Raw genomic sequence first — 15,770 nt, forward strand, 5'->3', positions numbered from 1 at the left:
CTAAGCCAGAAGTGGGAGAAAATACCATTTTGAAGTGTCTGTAAAGTATGACACCAAAAAAAAAAAAAAAAGTCTTAATTCTTTGTTTTTATACCTGCTGAAAACCTGCTTACTTGCCTTCAAACCTGCCCCAAAGAATTGTCATGTAACAGGAAACCAAACCAGACCCCGGCACACGTAAGTGTCTGGAGAGCACTGACGGCAGGCAGAGAGAGCATTAGAAGGAAGATTACAGTTACAGCTATAAGGCTTCTTCTTTTACCAATTGGTGAATCAGTTTCTAAAATCATACATAATGAATTGATTATAAAGAAAGTCATATATAGGGCTGCTGGCACAAGTATTAGAAGAATGTAGCATTTTTTCTCTGGAGAACTGGAACAAATGTTAACAAGAAATTACTAGTGCACTTTCTAAGATGACATAAATTGAGCACAATTAGTCAAAAATGCAAGGTGTTCTTTGACAATCAAATATATTTAGAGGTTTCTGCTCCTATCCACAACTCTCAATTTGGAAAAGTACAAAATTCTTTAAAAAACATGAATGTTTACAGCAAAACCAGTAATTAAAAAAAAAAACCCAAACCCAAACCTAATTCAGTTTCTGTGTGCAATCCGAAGGCTAAAACATTTAAACACATGCCTTACCCATTGTGGATTTGTCTGATTACATCTTGCTCACAAAAGGAAAAGCACCTACCTGTAACCGGGCATTTCTAAATCTCTTACTTATAGTCTACAGACCACCATTCGACAGGTTTCAGTCCCTCAGCAAAGGCCTAAAGTAGGAAGTCAACACGGCAAACTTACAGCACCAGAGAGAATTTTGTCACTCTTTAAGGCATATATGTATTTCTGCAAATATGACATATACCTTACTGCACAGTGACCTAGAAAAATCTAACTGCAGCAAAATAAACACAGAATTCCTAAACTCAGTGGGAACAGAAGTAAGGTCGTAATAATAGAGCTGGTTTTAGAAAGCATCTATTATATACAAGTTTTTTCTCTTTTTTCAAAATACACTTTATCTACAGGTATGAGACTTGCATCCTTCATGCCCAACATGGAAAATCAGATGAACAGAAGTAAAAACTGCCTGATGAAGAGTCTGAAAAAGATCCCCAAGCCCAAATCCCTACCAGATAGTTAAGCTGAATTCAGAGTACAGGTAGGTGAGGAAAACAGTGTCTATTTTTCACTAATCAAGTATCCACAGGGTTTTCTTTTTTTTTTTTTTCAGTCCTCACTCAAGACAATTTTTCACTGACTTCCACAAGGTGCCAATCTGTGCTAAAACTGAATAATCAATGGAAAGTAAGAAAGTGTACTGGGACTTAAAGTATGGCCATGCTTTTCTTACCAGAAAATTGCTATTCGCTTCACAAAAGTTCCATCTTAATAGGTGTTTAAAGCACAAGACAAAGATAATCGAAATCAAAAGAAACCTTCACAGACTTCCAAGATACTTTTACAAGACAGATAATGAATTTTAAAAGTAACTCGTCCAGTTCTACAACAGGTACTGCTAAGTTCCTAAGTACCTTTTTATTTTAAAATAGAATTTGCAAACCGTTGAAGAGATTATATTGATTTAGCATCACAGCTAGGATTTTGTGTTACACCTGACTTCCAAACCGTAGTTCAACTCAGTTTTATTTGCGTTACTCACACCACATATTAAAAGGTTAATATCTATACTCTAGTGTACACAGAATATACAAACTGCTACTTTTACAGCTGATGGGGGGGGGGGGGCTGGTTTTTTGGGTTTTTTTTTTGTTGCCTCTTTTTTTTTTTTTAAGACACGTATCTATTCTGCTACAGGCGTTTACAGTTGCGGTCAGCCTCCGTGTTTTCCTCAACAGGCTCTCTGGTGGTTAACTAATTTTATTACCAGTATCATGATGCTGGTTCCAATGGAGAACAAGGGCAAATTGCACAGAAAAATAAATACAATTCTTACTGAAATACGAAAGAAGACAAATAAACTTCCCCAGCAGAAAACACAAATTCATTTTAGACTGCCTAAGAACCCCATCCGTTTTCAATTTGCATGATAAAAATTAAATTTCTTTTCTCAGTTTGAGACAGTACAGAGTATTAAGAACAATGATTTTTATACATGCTTGTATATGAGAGTAACACACACACACACACACACACACACCCCCGAGATACTCTAAAACGTTCCAAATTTAATTTCTTATATTATGTTTGTTGCCTTTACTGTATAATTATAACCCTTTTGGAACACTATCTCATACCTTTTCTTAAGAACCAAGAATTTTGAACCCTTAGGTAACATGTAAAAATGGAACGAATTGTGCAATATATAAAAAGCTTTTTTAACACTAAGTTCAGAAAAGCATGAAATCATCAACCTAGAAGTCCCAAAGACTAAAAATAAATTGTGATGAGAACAGAAATGAAACATTCATTTGTCACACTGACATACATTTTGTGTACAATTTTTCAAACACAAAATAAATCCTACAGATTGATGAACCATTTTCTCCACAACTACACAACTTGAATAGAGAGCAATATGTTGCAGAATGTGACAGACTTGAGGATTCTTTTCACTTAATCAAATTTAATCCTAGTCAAACCACAACAATTTGTACCAGACAGTTCTTACGTGGTATTTGCTAATGTAACAAAACCATCAAATTATCTGCAACACCATTAAAAACATCCATCAAGGTAATATCTGGCAGCATGACGGAAACAGGAGTTGTTGCAGGTTCTTCTATAAAGCCAGTTTAAGAAATGTTAACACAATTTGAAAGTACTAGCCAAGATAAATGCATATATGAAAAAGATTAAGAGATCAGTTAAAAGGCACAGCTTTATGTATACCTGCATTTGTAGCATATGTATTAGAAACATAACAAATTTTCTTTTATTTTGCTCTAAGCATGAGCTGGAAGAAACTTTACTTCTCACTAGAGAACCTTTATGATGTCTGACCTTTCAATTATTTAACATGAAATTACTTTCTGGAATAAATAAACTACACATTCACTTAGGAGAATAAATGCATACTATGTTCTAAAAAATAGGTGAATTTAATGCATTATACTGAAAATTGAACTATGTCCTTCATAAATATATAATGAATTATTCTACATGCTTACCTGTCTTGATCTGGGTCTCCCAGGAGAAAACTTGCGTTTGGTGATGGCTGGTTTTCCCATGCCAATTTTTGGAGTGACTGATATGTAAGTCGTTGGGAGAGCACTTCCAGCAGTGGAAGGCAATGCTGGGGGCTGACTGTGCTGTACATCTCGTGCAGAATGCAAGTCTAATGAAACATCTGGCGAGGAAGACACTTTTGCCTTGTTTATATTAACTGATGGGGGAAGTGAGGGGTAAGTCTCAGCTGGTGATTTTATGGGTTTGTCTCCAACTGGTGAACTATTTGCAACACCTTCATTTGCAGAAGTAGTTTCTACTTCTAGAAGAGCTGGTGTTTCTGACTTTTCATGGGTTTCTCCTTTTTCTACATCTTTTTGTACTTTAATTACTTCCAGTTGTTGTTCTACAGAGATACAAATATCTCCTTTACTTTCAGTCTCTTGTATTTCTGGCGTCACAGTTAAGGTCTCAGGTACTGAAGACAGAGACCGAGAGTCTACTGTGGATACTTCTGATACCTCCGTGCTACCTTGTGGCAGCTGCGTCTCTTCCACTTGTTTGTCTAACTCCTGCTGTATTACAGCTTGAACACCTTCCACCACTTCCATCATTTTCTCAGTCTGACTGTCACCAGATGCTGGTGTCTTTTTAGGAGACATTTCCATTTCAGCTGAATTAATTTCAATAGAGACTTCTGTTTCCAGTTCTGTGGTCTTTTCTTCTGGTGATATGCCTGTAACTAAGTACAACCATATTAAAGGCTCAGTGCAAAGAAGAAAAACTTACACAGGTGTACCGTTCAACAAGTATACTTGGTACACACCAAGTACACGAAGTACATATCACTTTACTTAAGTGAATTTAATATGTAGCTTAAAATATACATCATAAATATCTTTCTTTGTACCTGTGTTTACAGTAGTCTATGTTTTTAGTATATATTCCCACTGTTTGATCATTATTTTTCTTCCCTGGAAACACAGCAGAGTAAATCACAAGAAAGCAGACCCAAGATTAATTTTTAGGGAATCTGAATACATGTTTCCAGGTAGGCAGCTAAAAAAGTAGCTTCTCCTTTTTCACTTCTGCATATTGAAGATGTATGCTAGCATAAATTAATGTATTTTAAGCAACTGTCCCAACACTTCCCAAAAGCAGACAGCAAAGAAGAACAGAACAAGTACAAATAAAAAACATTTCCCTCCTAGCACTCTTTTGGACTTTAGGAAATCACCTGAAATGAAAACAGTTGATGCTGTTTTTTAATTTACTAGTGTCTCATGGATTTCTTTCAAAAATATTTGTCTAGCCTTCCCTTGAACCAAATCAAGCACCTTTCATCCACAACCTTCTTCATCAAGGAGTTCCAGAGTCTTGTATCCATTCCATGGGGAACCACATTTTTTGCTCTGAATTTGGCTTTTTGTATCTTGACGGACCCTGATTCTCTTACAGGCCACTTACTTTCTATTACACTTGCACTCTTAAATTCACACTGCCACAAACTCCTCAGCCTACAGTTCAAACTACAGTTCAAAGCCTGGCATTTTACTATGAATGTGTCTTTACTGATAGTTTTAAATCATGGCCCTTATACCATCAGCTGTGATGCATAACAGAGTGATCACAGCTAATCTGCAAGATATTTTTTTGCTTTGGCTTTAAACGCAGGTTTCTTGATTGCCCTTAGAGCAAACATCCTCCAACATTGGCTGGAGGTGGATGGGACATACTGGAAAGTTCTTCGCCATTGATATCAGTCACTGACACATTTACAGGACTTGACCCAGAAACCATTCTATTTGTATCCTTTTCTTTGGCTGGTACTTCATGCGTGATTGATAAGATGCATTTATTTGCAGAACATAAATGATCAGCTACTGCAGCACACCCTGTCTGGATGAGTACGTTTGTTTATTAAACAAATTATCTTTTATTTACAAAGGGAAAAAAGAAAAGAAGAAATCCTTAACCAAAGATAGTTGTGGAGTTACAACCACAAAGCACGTAAACTGGAAAGAAGTTCTACAGCGTGCCCCAAAACACACCGGGGAAATTAATCCAATCCAGTTATTTGCAGCTACAAACAAAAAAGACTTGAAGAGAAAGTGTGAGTGACTGTATTTAAATAGCAACAAATAGTGGTTTTTATTACAAACCTCCAGTGTACAAAAGCATTTAACTGTATTTTGATCTTTTGGAGAAAGCCAGTCCCACCAAACAAGTAAAACAATTTTCTCCTACACAAATATTCTGAAGACTATCTTTGCCTTCAATAAAATACTTCTCCAGCAAAAAAGTTAATACTCTTGCTTGAGAGTTCAGACAGAAGAACTGATGCAATTTGTCTCCTATGGCTTTCCAGGCACTTCTTCCTCTTAAATTTATAAAGTACCACAAACTTTACAGAATGGAAGATGGTTCTGAAGCGTTCAGTACTGGCATTTTCTCACACTGCAAAACCCTTTCTTACCGTCTGTGACACATCCAACAGCTGATTCTTGACCAGGGCCATCACCAGTAATTGGTTGTTCCTGAAACGTCACATCCTCTCCACCACTTTCCATTTCCATTTCATCTGTACAAGCTTAAGGAGAGGCAAAGAAGTTATCAAAATTGATATTATGTTTATTCTGCTACTTTGGCATCAAGAGTTGCTGTCGCCGTTTGACCTTTTAGCTAAAGAGAATAATGTTTAATGATACGATAGGAGTTAGGACAAATCAGGTCAATGAGAAGGTTAGGGAGACCATATACTACTCCTTAAAGATTAAGAGCCTTTTTCTCATTAACACTGAAGCTATTTTATACCTTTCAGACAGTGAAAAATATCAATAAAGCGATTATATACACCTAATTGTGAAAATTTAATTTACACGTAGTCACAGAATTCTGCATTACCTGAGCAATTGTCCTGGTTTTGGCTGGGATAGAGTTAATTTTCTTCCTAGTAGCTGCAGTAGTGCTGTGTTTTGGATTTAGGATGAGAATAATGTTGATAACACACTGATGTTTTGGTTGTTGCTAAGTAATGTTTACACTGGTCAAGGACTTTTCAGTTTCCCATGCTCTGCCAGGTGCACAAGAAGCTGGGAGGGGGGCACAGACAAGATAGTGGACCCAAACGGGCCAAAGGGCTATTCCATACCATATGAGGTCATGCTCAGTGTATAAACTGGGGGGAGTTGGTGGGGGGGCAGCGATCGCTGCTCGGGGAATAGCTGGGCATCAGTCGGTGGGTGGTGAGCAGTTGCATCACTTGGGTTTTTTTGTTTGTTTTTCCCTGGGTTTTGTTCCTCTCTCTCTCCCTCTCTTGTTATTTTCCATTATTATTATTATTGTTGTTGTTGTTGTTGTTATTATTATTATTATTACTATATTTCAATTATTAAACTGTTCTTATCTCAGCCCACGAGTTTTCTTACTTGTGCTTTTCCGATTCTCTCCCCCATCCCAGCAGGAGGGGGGAGGGTGAGTGAGTGGCTGTGTGGTGCTTAGTTGCCAACTGGGGTTAAACCACAACAGCAATACAAAAGGTCTTTTCTCAAATTCCAATCTGCTAAATTCAACAGAATGTAGCATGAAGGCTTCAAATTTTTATACAAATACTACAATGGCTTATGGCATGAGGTTCCATCTACTATCAGCACTTGGAACACTGATTTTCAACCTACTTGTTCAACAACATGAAAACTAAATTTTGCCACTTTAGAACTAGGATACCTTAATCTGTGAGTTCCCCATATTGAATAAAGGAATTTGTATGGAAAAGGTGCTACTGAGCACTTCTTTGGCTGACAGTATCACTACAGAACACAGCAACAGGAAACACTTTTTTCCTTGTGTAAAAGCTTTTTCAGTTAAGGAAATTCATTTAAATGCACTAGACAAAGTAGGAGCAGGAAAAACAAAGTATATAGTAAGTGTTAACTCAAAAGGAACTGATCCTCCACAGATGTTAGCACAAAAAAAGTCAAACTAATACAGCTTTCTGCGCAGAAAAGTCTCTTTAAAGTTCAAAAAGCCAGGAACTATTAGGTGGTGCTACTTTTAGCACCTAAAAACTGCTCTCAGACTCTGCCAACTTTAAAGTGATATTTTAACTTTGAGGAAATGATCATTTAGATTGGCTCCAAATCTGATTTTAATGTACAAAAGTGCTCTCCTGGGTATAAAACACTGCATGACTGTACTGATGTAATAGCTCCAGATTACTCCTAGTAGTTGAGATGACAGTCCTGTTCTTCCTTGGGGAGAAGAGTATGCTTGTCAATGCTTCTACTAGCTAGAAATCCTAACAGAAGTATTACTTAAAATTTTAGCCTTTCAGATAAACCTGTATTCAAAAGGGTTTTCAGTAGAAGATTGGGAGTTTCTCCAGAGTAAGTTTTGGATATTACTTGGACATCTTCCTAAACGTTCTAAATACACTGCCTGAGAGTCCAACAGCCTCTACTAACCTTTCGGAATGGAAGTGATCTTCAAAGGTGATGTCACCACTTTTTCCTAACTCAGTGTGCATGTTCACTGACAGAGTTGTTCTCCTCATTTACATACATTTACCTACTGCCACTGCCCTTGCTCCAGGATCATCTTTTTCATCATTTCTTTACTGCTCACAAAAGGTATGCACTTACGTCTACAGGCTAACATCGAAGAGAATGACTTGTTTACACAAAAAATCAGTTTGAACACACAAAAATTAGAGGTTTTTTGTAGTCCAATACTTTCCCTTTCCAGTCAAAAATTATCAGGCTTTTGAGAACACAGATACCTATGCAACTGAGCTATCTGTTTAACAAAAGATCAATGCACAAGCATTGCTGTTTAGGCATCAGAAATGCACATAGCAGTGATAGTACAGTTCACAGAATCATAGAATATCTCAAGTTGGAAGGGACCCATAAGGATCATCAAGTCCAACTCCCTGCTCCTCGCAGGACTACCTAAAACTAAACCATATGACTAAGAGCGTCATCCAGATGCTCCTTGAACTCTGACAGGCTTGGTGCCATGACCACTTCCCTGGGGAGCCTGTTCCAGTGACCAACCACCCTCTCAGTGAAGAGCCTTTTCCTAATGTCCAATCTGAACTTCTCTTGATGCAGCTTCATTCCATTTCCTCATGTCCTATCACTGGTCACCAGAGTGAGGAGATCAGCACCTTCCCCTCCGCTGCCCTCCTTGAGGAAGTTGTAGACTGCGATGAGGTCGCCCCTAATCCTTCTCTTCTCCAAGATGAACAATCCAAGTGACCTCAGCTGCTCCTTATAAGTCTTGCCCTCAAGACCTTTCACCTTCATCTTGGTCACCCTCCTCTGGACAAACTCTAATAGTTTGATATCCTTCTTCTATTGAGGCGCCCAAAACTGCACACAGTACTCAAGGTGGGGCCGCACCAGAGCAGTGTAGAGTGGGACAATCACCTCCCTCTGTTAGATTTTACCCTACTTCCAAATTTAACCACAACTGTACTTCTCTTAGGAAATTCAGCCTGCATGGGAGTAGGTGCTATCCAACAGAGCGCATGGGGTGAAGTACACGAAGGCATCCAGTTATGTGTTCATTACATAGGTCTTGTGGATGACCCACTGGACTCAGATCAACAGAGCCAAGTTCCCTCTGTGCTTTCCTTACTGTTACTAAGTAATTTTTTAAAAAATACTTTACTCTCTACTGCAACTAGATGACTAATCATATATTGTTTTGAAAAAGGACACTTGATTAAAAGCCGTTTCGTTAAATATACCTGTCCCTTGAACAGAGTCCAGCTCCCACTGCTGTGTCCTACCTGGACATAGTGAGGAGAACAGGCACTATGAGTCTGACAAGTAGCAAGAGGGAAACAGGAAAGCTGGATTTCTCTAGGAACATCTACCAGAAGATGGCTTGTGCCTGGTAGTTAGGCACAAATGAATACAATAGTTAGGCTGTCAAATGAATACATTTATGAATTGTACCACATCCAAAAAAAGTTAGAGAAGTTTACAGCTACAGGCTGGGAAGCTGGAGCTGGAAGTTTGAGAGCCACCATTAAGGTGCTTACTTGCCCATGTCTCTAATACAGGATCCTGAACTCAGAAAGAACATTGAGAAGACAGCTCACCCACGGATTGCTTGAGAAGCTGCTGCTAAATAAAGGAATAGATGAACTCCTCAGAGTAGAATATGAGTGGCTGGTTCACAAAAGACTTAGTGAGACAGCTGCAGACATTTATATTTGATGTTAGCATTTCAGAAATATAAAGATTACATTTGATTACCTGTTATACTGTCAGGTTCAGGAATGAGTTCAGAAGTGTCCATTACATCACATGACTGAGTCTGATCCCCTTCTCCTTGTTTACAAAGAGTGCAGATGTAGTCTTTCAACTGAGACTCCAATTCACTACCTGGAGATCTGTCACATTCTATGTGAATCCACCTGCGGAGATTAATTTAGTGTGACTATGATCTTATTAATAACAATATAAGGTATCCTAGTAAAAATCAATTAAAAATAGCACTGTTTTTCATTCCTATGGGGAAATAAAAAATTGCTTTATTACGGAGAATTTTAGAGAAATTAGGATGATACGTCAGTATGTCAAGCAGTGAACAAATTTAAACACGAAGACCTAAACTGTCACTAAACCCAACTGGACACCACAACATGTATAGCAATATCCAGACGTTGCACAGCAAGATATAATAGCATTGAATATGAAACACAGTCTACGCTCTTAAAAGATACCCAATAGTGCTTTTTTAACTACTGGCATAGCAAAACACGTAAAATTAAATAGAGAACACCTACTTGAAAATTTAACAAAAATAGACCATTACAAACAACCCTGATTATAAACAGTCTTTGAAAGTTAGGACGATGACTCCTCTAGTCTGCTTACTCACAAAATAGATGCAATGTAAGAAGCAGAAGCAGCAGCACATATTTCTCTGTACACTTCAGGTAACTGCCAATTAACACTTATTTGCTAAGATTAAGATAAGACTACCTACTATTGTTCATTGTATTTAGGGATGAAGGATCAAGACGTTGCACAACAGGATACTACAGCATTGTACATCAAACACAGTCTACACCCTTCACAGAAACGCATCGATGTCATACAGCTCACGATAAGCTTTAGGCATTTTAGTACAATTTAACAAAAAGTAGGATTCTTACCTTTTGCACATGTGACAATGCAACATATCTTTCTGGAAATCTTGGAGGCACAGTTTTTCACAGAAAGGACAAGATAAGTTGTCTTGCTGTTGGTAACAACTGTCACATACCAAACAATTATGGTGCCACTGACAACTTGTTCGTGTGCCACACTCAGCACATACTCTACAGTTCTAGAGATCACAAGAATTTAGTTGTTAATTATGATATTTCACAATGTGATAGAACTGCCATTAACTGACATTTTCCTGTTTTGAATTAAATTAAAGAAAGTTTCTGTCCTTGATAACACTAATAAATTATGCAGGATCTGATAATAGAGCATGAAGAGCCTGTGCAACAGCAAGAAGAGTTTCCTTGCACTACTCCCTGACCTGAAAGGAGTATTTCTTACGAGACCAAACTTTTTTATTCCTAGTCTCAGTTGTTTTATGACTGCCACAAACCAACTACGAAATTACATACATCTCATGTACAGGGACTTCCCTTGTTATGCTGGAATTGTATTTTTATTATTACTTACACTTACTCACAAAGTTACTGATAAAACAACAAATTCATCCTGCTCTCCTCAAATGCAAAGGAACCCCTGAGCTGCAGAACTGTTGTTCTGGTAAGCAAGAAGTAGTTAAATATGAAGAGCCTTCAAGTATAGATTACATATACTACTGCACAGGCTTTAGTTTACATTAGATCATGAGAGAAGCTGTCATTAAGTGAAGGTTATCCACTCCACCTGGATCTTACGCTTCTCTTTTCCCCTATAGGGGTTGATTTACTGTCCTACATAGGCTGCTTCAGCCACTGCATTGACAGTTACCCTCACAGAGCAGCTTTAGAGCCATATGATTACATCCAAGTGGGATTCCTTCAGAAATTACAAGTTATATTACATGGCAACAGCAGTCCACAATACACCTAGAACAGCATAATGTGGATAACAAAATTTGGGCCCCTATAATGATAAGGAATTATTCTGAAACCTTTCAACTTACTTTACATTTCCAACCATTTGTTGGTACAGCATCCATAACTGGTTGTAGACAGAAAGTATGGTAGCCTTTGTCGCATGTATCACACACCAGCATCTTGTTGTCTTCCCCAGAATGTCTAAGAGAAGTAACAAGTGGTTGAAAAAATTATTTAAACAAGCCATAACAAAAAATCTATTTAATGAAAAGTCTAAACAGTAAGACACATAGCTGAGCACATGAAAATATATGACTATCATTTACAAATAGCTCCAAAGATAACACCCTCAAATTTGTATTTAAGTATGAATTAAGACCACTATGCTTACTCTAACAAGTGCTGAGCCTGTCCAACCACTCCAACTTCTAGAAATCGGCCCACTTTCATTTACACACATGTAGGCAGATTTAATGGCCTTTCTGTACTGAAATCAGTTCAAAATATGAAATATGTACTTTATTTCTTTCTGAAAAGAACATGCAATTGTACTTGTTCCTACAAAAAGTTTGACTGTATTTTTTTCCAAAGACAAAAATGAGCCACCACCTCTGGATACCAGAGCTCCTACAATGTCAACCAATATGACTGCAAGAGCAAAACAAACATTAAAGGAAGAGATTTCAATTTTCCTACAATCATGTATTACAGAGCTCCACCATAAATTCCAATGATAAAATAAATTTGCAGAGAATAAAACAAATAGTTTGGTAATAGCTAAAGGCATTGTGTTCTGCCCTAGTTCAAATAAATTAATTCAATAAATAAGTATGCAACAAGATTTGCCTGGATAAAGCTTCACAATATATGGCATTACACATACTAGATACTATTTCACTACTTGGAAGACCTGATACTTAAAAAAACCCCAAACCATTAAATGCTCTCTCTTTGCATGGAGATATGCCTAAAATGCTATTCTTCAACACCAGCATAAAATGGCCATACTGCATGAAGTAAGAGGTGTGAAAACATCACCTTTTCTTCTACTTTTCCACTGGAGAGAGAGTTTGTTAGCAAATACCGTAACTACCCAGTATGACACTTTTAGGGATACTTTTTCGAACATGCTTCGCTATTATAACTTCATTGCTGGCATTTGCTATCAGCTGCGTGTGATCAGGGAACAATCTTCTTTCATGTGGGTGAATCCGAAGACTGGCAAATATCGAGTGTTCTGCTTGGAAAACAGCAAAGCACTGACTGATCAGGTATACGAGGCAGCAGTGAAGTGGCTTTTTTCCTTCAAACTGTCCCAGCTGATCTGACTAAAGCTGAACAAAACTCATTATTTCTTTTCTAGTAAGCCCTTTGAAAAAACAACTAGCAAGAAAAAGAATCCTGCAGTGCCCATCAGGTTAGGTTATATGAGAAGAAGAGTACAAGCGTCAGAGTTTTCTAAGTGAACCCTTACAATATCACAACAATTATGTTTTGTTGTCTCAGTATTTGTCTGGCGTAACAATTCAATAATGGTCACTCACGTCACTTTTTTTCTTTGCTCAATTAAGCCATGTTTTTGTATTCATAATGACTCATTAACTGCCTCTGAAAGATATTATTATGAAATAGAAGACAGGGCTTAATGCAGGGGACCTACCCAGCATGTGGAACATGCACAGCTGAAATGTCAGCTGAGTACAAGCACAGGTTCCCAGATTGTGAAGGCACTACATCAAACTAATTTGTTATTTTGGCAAATTTGAGAAAAATCGTCCTGTATAAAAGGAGGAAAAAGTCAGAGGTTTCGCTGCTCTCCAGAACCTGCCAAGATAATGGTAACTCTGGGGGTATAATGCACCGGAGTTCCAGCTCAGCTCTTTTAGAAGAAAGTTCCCAACACAAGGGTTTATTCAGCTACTTAATGTAAGATTGTAACAGATATATCTGGGCAAATAATCTGCACTTTCTGGAAAAAAGAACAGTTAATACAACAGGTGTTTTAAAATCACAGCACATAAATCTCACACCGTCCTCCTCCACGTCCTTTAAGTCTCACTTACTTGCAGTTCTGGCACACTTTGCAATCAGGACACTGCCAACCTGCTCTTTTTAAAGGTGTAACTTGTATGTCCAGGCACATCCCATGGTAGTGCTGGCCACAGGTAGTACAAAAGAGTTGATCTAAGAGGTCTCCAGGGCTGTCGCACACTGCACAATTTGCTTCTTCCTTTGCTACAAAGAAATCATTTTTTCAATTGTTAGTTCATTCAAAACTATGAACAATTCAATGAATCCACTGAAGCCAACAAATTCTTTAGTAGTTCTTACACATACAAAACTTCATCATTCCTACGAAATTCAAATTTAATTAATATACTTAATAACTACTCCTTTCATTTGGTTTTCTGATATACTCAACTAATCTTCTTGTAACAAAAGTACATTCACTTTAAACCTTAATAAAGTCTTACCAAAAGAAACCATTTTATTCTCCTCAAGATAAAACTGAGAGCTTTAGGACCAACTCTTCTCTGGAACAAGTACAAAATAAAGCTCCTAACAGATCTAAACCTATTATTTAGCTGAAGTGTTTGCAATATGGTTGCTCTAACTTGAGTTAGGGCAAGTAAGCAAGCCTATGGACTTGAACTAAAACGTGACAGGAAGACAAGCCTTATGAGTAAATGCTTCCCATGTTCTGTCATTAAAAAAAAAAAAAAGAAAAATACTAACTTCGCTGTGCACCACTGTCAGTCTTCAAAAACAGAAGAGTATGAACTTGCATCTTTCTCATACCTGAATGTACATGAATTCTTGGGTACATGAATGGGGAAAACAGGTCTGAACAAATGCACTCTTAAGCTGATCCTACCACAGACCAGTTTCATAAAACCTGGTACTAATCATATCATTTGAATACTGTGTACTTACATCTTTCAGGAGCCTGATCGATATGGTCTGGACAAAGAAGGGACAAGTTACTGAAATCCTGAAATGTGCCTGCTCCAGCAGCACAGGGGTAATGGTACATCTGGGTACATTTCTCTTCACAGCATTTGATAGTGGCTCCAAGGTGCTTACAATATGCACATCGCTGAAAAACAAACATAACAAATTGTTCAAAAACTATTTTTTCTTGTAATTTTTCAGCCAGATCTGTTCCCCAGCCTCGTTTAACAGACAAACACCTCAGCCAGTAGAAGGGAGTGAATATTGAGGAGAAGGAAGCCAGCGGACTGTGTCTTTCAGTGGCACTCCCAGATCTTTCCAACTTAAAATGTTTAACAAAACCCACTCTAAATGCACTCCGATGACCGAGATTCTTGTTGTCACAGAAAAGCATTTTTCTTCTATATGTTATCTAACTTGAGCTGTGCCTTCAGTAAAGAGGCTTGGTGACTTATTCTGAGTAATAAAGGCAGACCACACTATGCTGTCAATAGGTTATAACTAAAAAACACATAGCTCTGTAAGTTGTAATGTAAAACTGCAGACACTGTAATCAGAAATGCAAATGGAAATGAAATACTATGTTTTACCAAAAATCTTATTGACATTATACAATTCTCCCTGGGATGATAGTGCATTACATAACCTAGCACTTTCTTCTCATCTCTCCTTTCAAGGCTACACAAATGTCACCACCAAACTTCAAGAAGTCATAAATAAGCATGATTATTATTAGAGACCATAGTCACATTTGTAAAGAAATAATTTCTCAGGAAGAACTACCCAATAACCCTCCAGTTCTCTAGTCAAGAGGGAACAGATTCCATCAGTCTGCTTGTAATATCACCCATACCTTTCTGATTCAGTGAATCAGTCTTTTTTCTTTCTTGGATTCATTACAGTCCCTGAAGTACCGTAACATGCTTTTGCACTTTTTCACCAAGGCAACAATACTTCTTAAGGCTAGAGCACAGCACCGTAAGATTTGGAGTAAACTTAAGAAAAACCAGGTCAGTGGCTCACAGGAAGGCATACATAACATACAGCAACAACTGAGCTCAGAGACTCTCATTTTTCATAATAAAAATATAATACTAACACTGGCATGTTTGATTACTAGCTCAAGTGTCAAGTAACATCCAAGTATGAACATAAACCAAAACACAGAAAAGTTACATACTGCATCTGCTTAATTCTTAGAATACAGGCAATATTTATTACCATAATTCTTCTGTCTTTCAAAGCCTGGCATGAAATTAGGCATGAAATAGTGCTACTACAAGTCCACAGATATCAAAACCAGCCCATACAAAAATACAAATCACAAAGCTGCCTGTGGTAACAGCTACATTGACATTCCTAAAACCAGATGAAATTAACGTCTTCAGCAAAATGTCTGCCTGCACCACAACTCATGGACAAGAGAAAGAAAAAAATATTAGTTTATGCTAAACACAACTGCAGTGTAAAAAGATAAAAAGCTTTGGCACAGAAATTAAAATGGGTCACTAAGGATAGCTACTGCCATGTTTCTATGCTACAATGCTTTGTCTACTCTTCAGATCTGCAAGACATCTCACCTCTACCCATGTCTCTAA

General features: G+C 37.6%; 1 protein-coding gene across 14 annotated transcripts in view; it reads right to left on the reverse strand.

Moving 5' to 3' along the window:
* KMT2C (lysine methyltransferase 2C) overlaps positions 1-15,770 on the reverse strand; it is a 203,421-nt gene that overhangs the window by 82,384 nt on the left and 105,267 nt on the right. For 12 of the 14 annotated variants that reach the window (XM_075492363.1, XM_075492365.1, XM_075492364.1 and 9 more), the window contains 7 exons: positions 14,155-14,317; positions 13,284-13,455; positions 11,307-11,421; positions 10,312-10,484; positions 9,407-9,567; positions 5,617-5,730; positions 3,143-3,882 (listed from right to left, as the gene is read on the reverse strand). In XM_075492363.1, coding sequence (XP_075348478.1) covers positions 3,143-3,882; positions 5,617-5,730; positions 9,407-9,567; positions 10,312-10,484; positions 11,307-11,421; positions 13,284-13,455; positions 14,155-14,317 — 1,638 coding nt within the window. The remainder of the gene's footprint in view (positions 1-3,142; positions 3,883-5,616; positions 5,731-9,406; positions 9,568-10,311; positions 10,485-11,306; positions 11,422-13,283; positions 13,456-14,154; positions 14,318-15,770) is intronic. The other 2 variants (XM_075492360.1, XM_075492358.1) reach the window with 1 other exon arrangement.

Source organism: Mycteria americana, chromosome 2, assembly GCF_035582795.1.
Source record: "Mycteria americana isolate JAX WOST 10 ecotype Jacksonville Zoo and Gardens chromosome 2, USCA_MyAme_1.0, whole genome shotgun sequence".
Taxonomy (NCBI): domain Eukaryota; kingdom Metazoa; phylum Chordata; class Aves; order Ciconiiformes; family Ciconiidae; genus Mycteria; species Mycteria americana.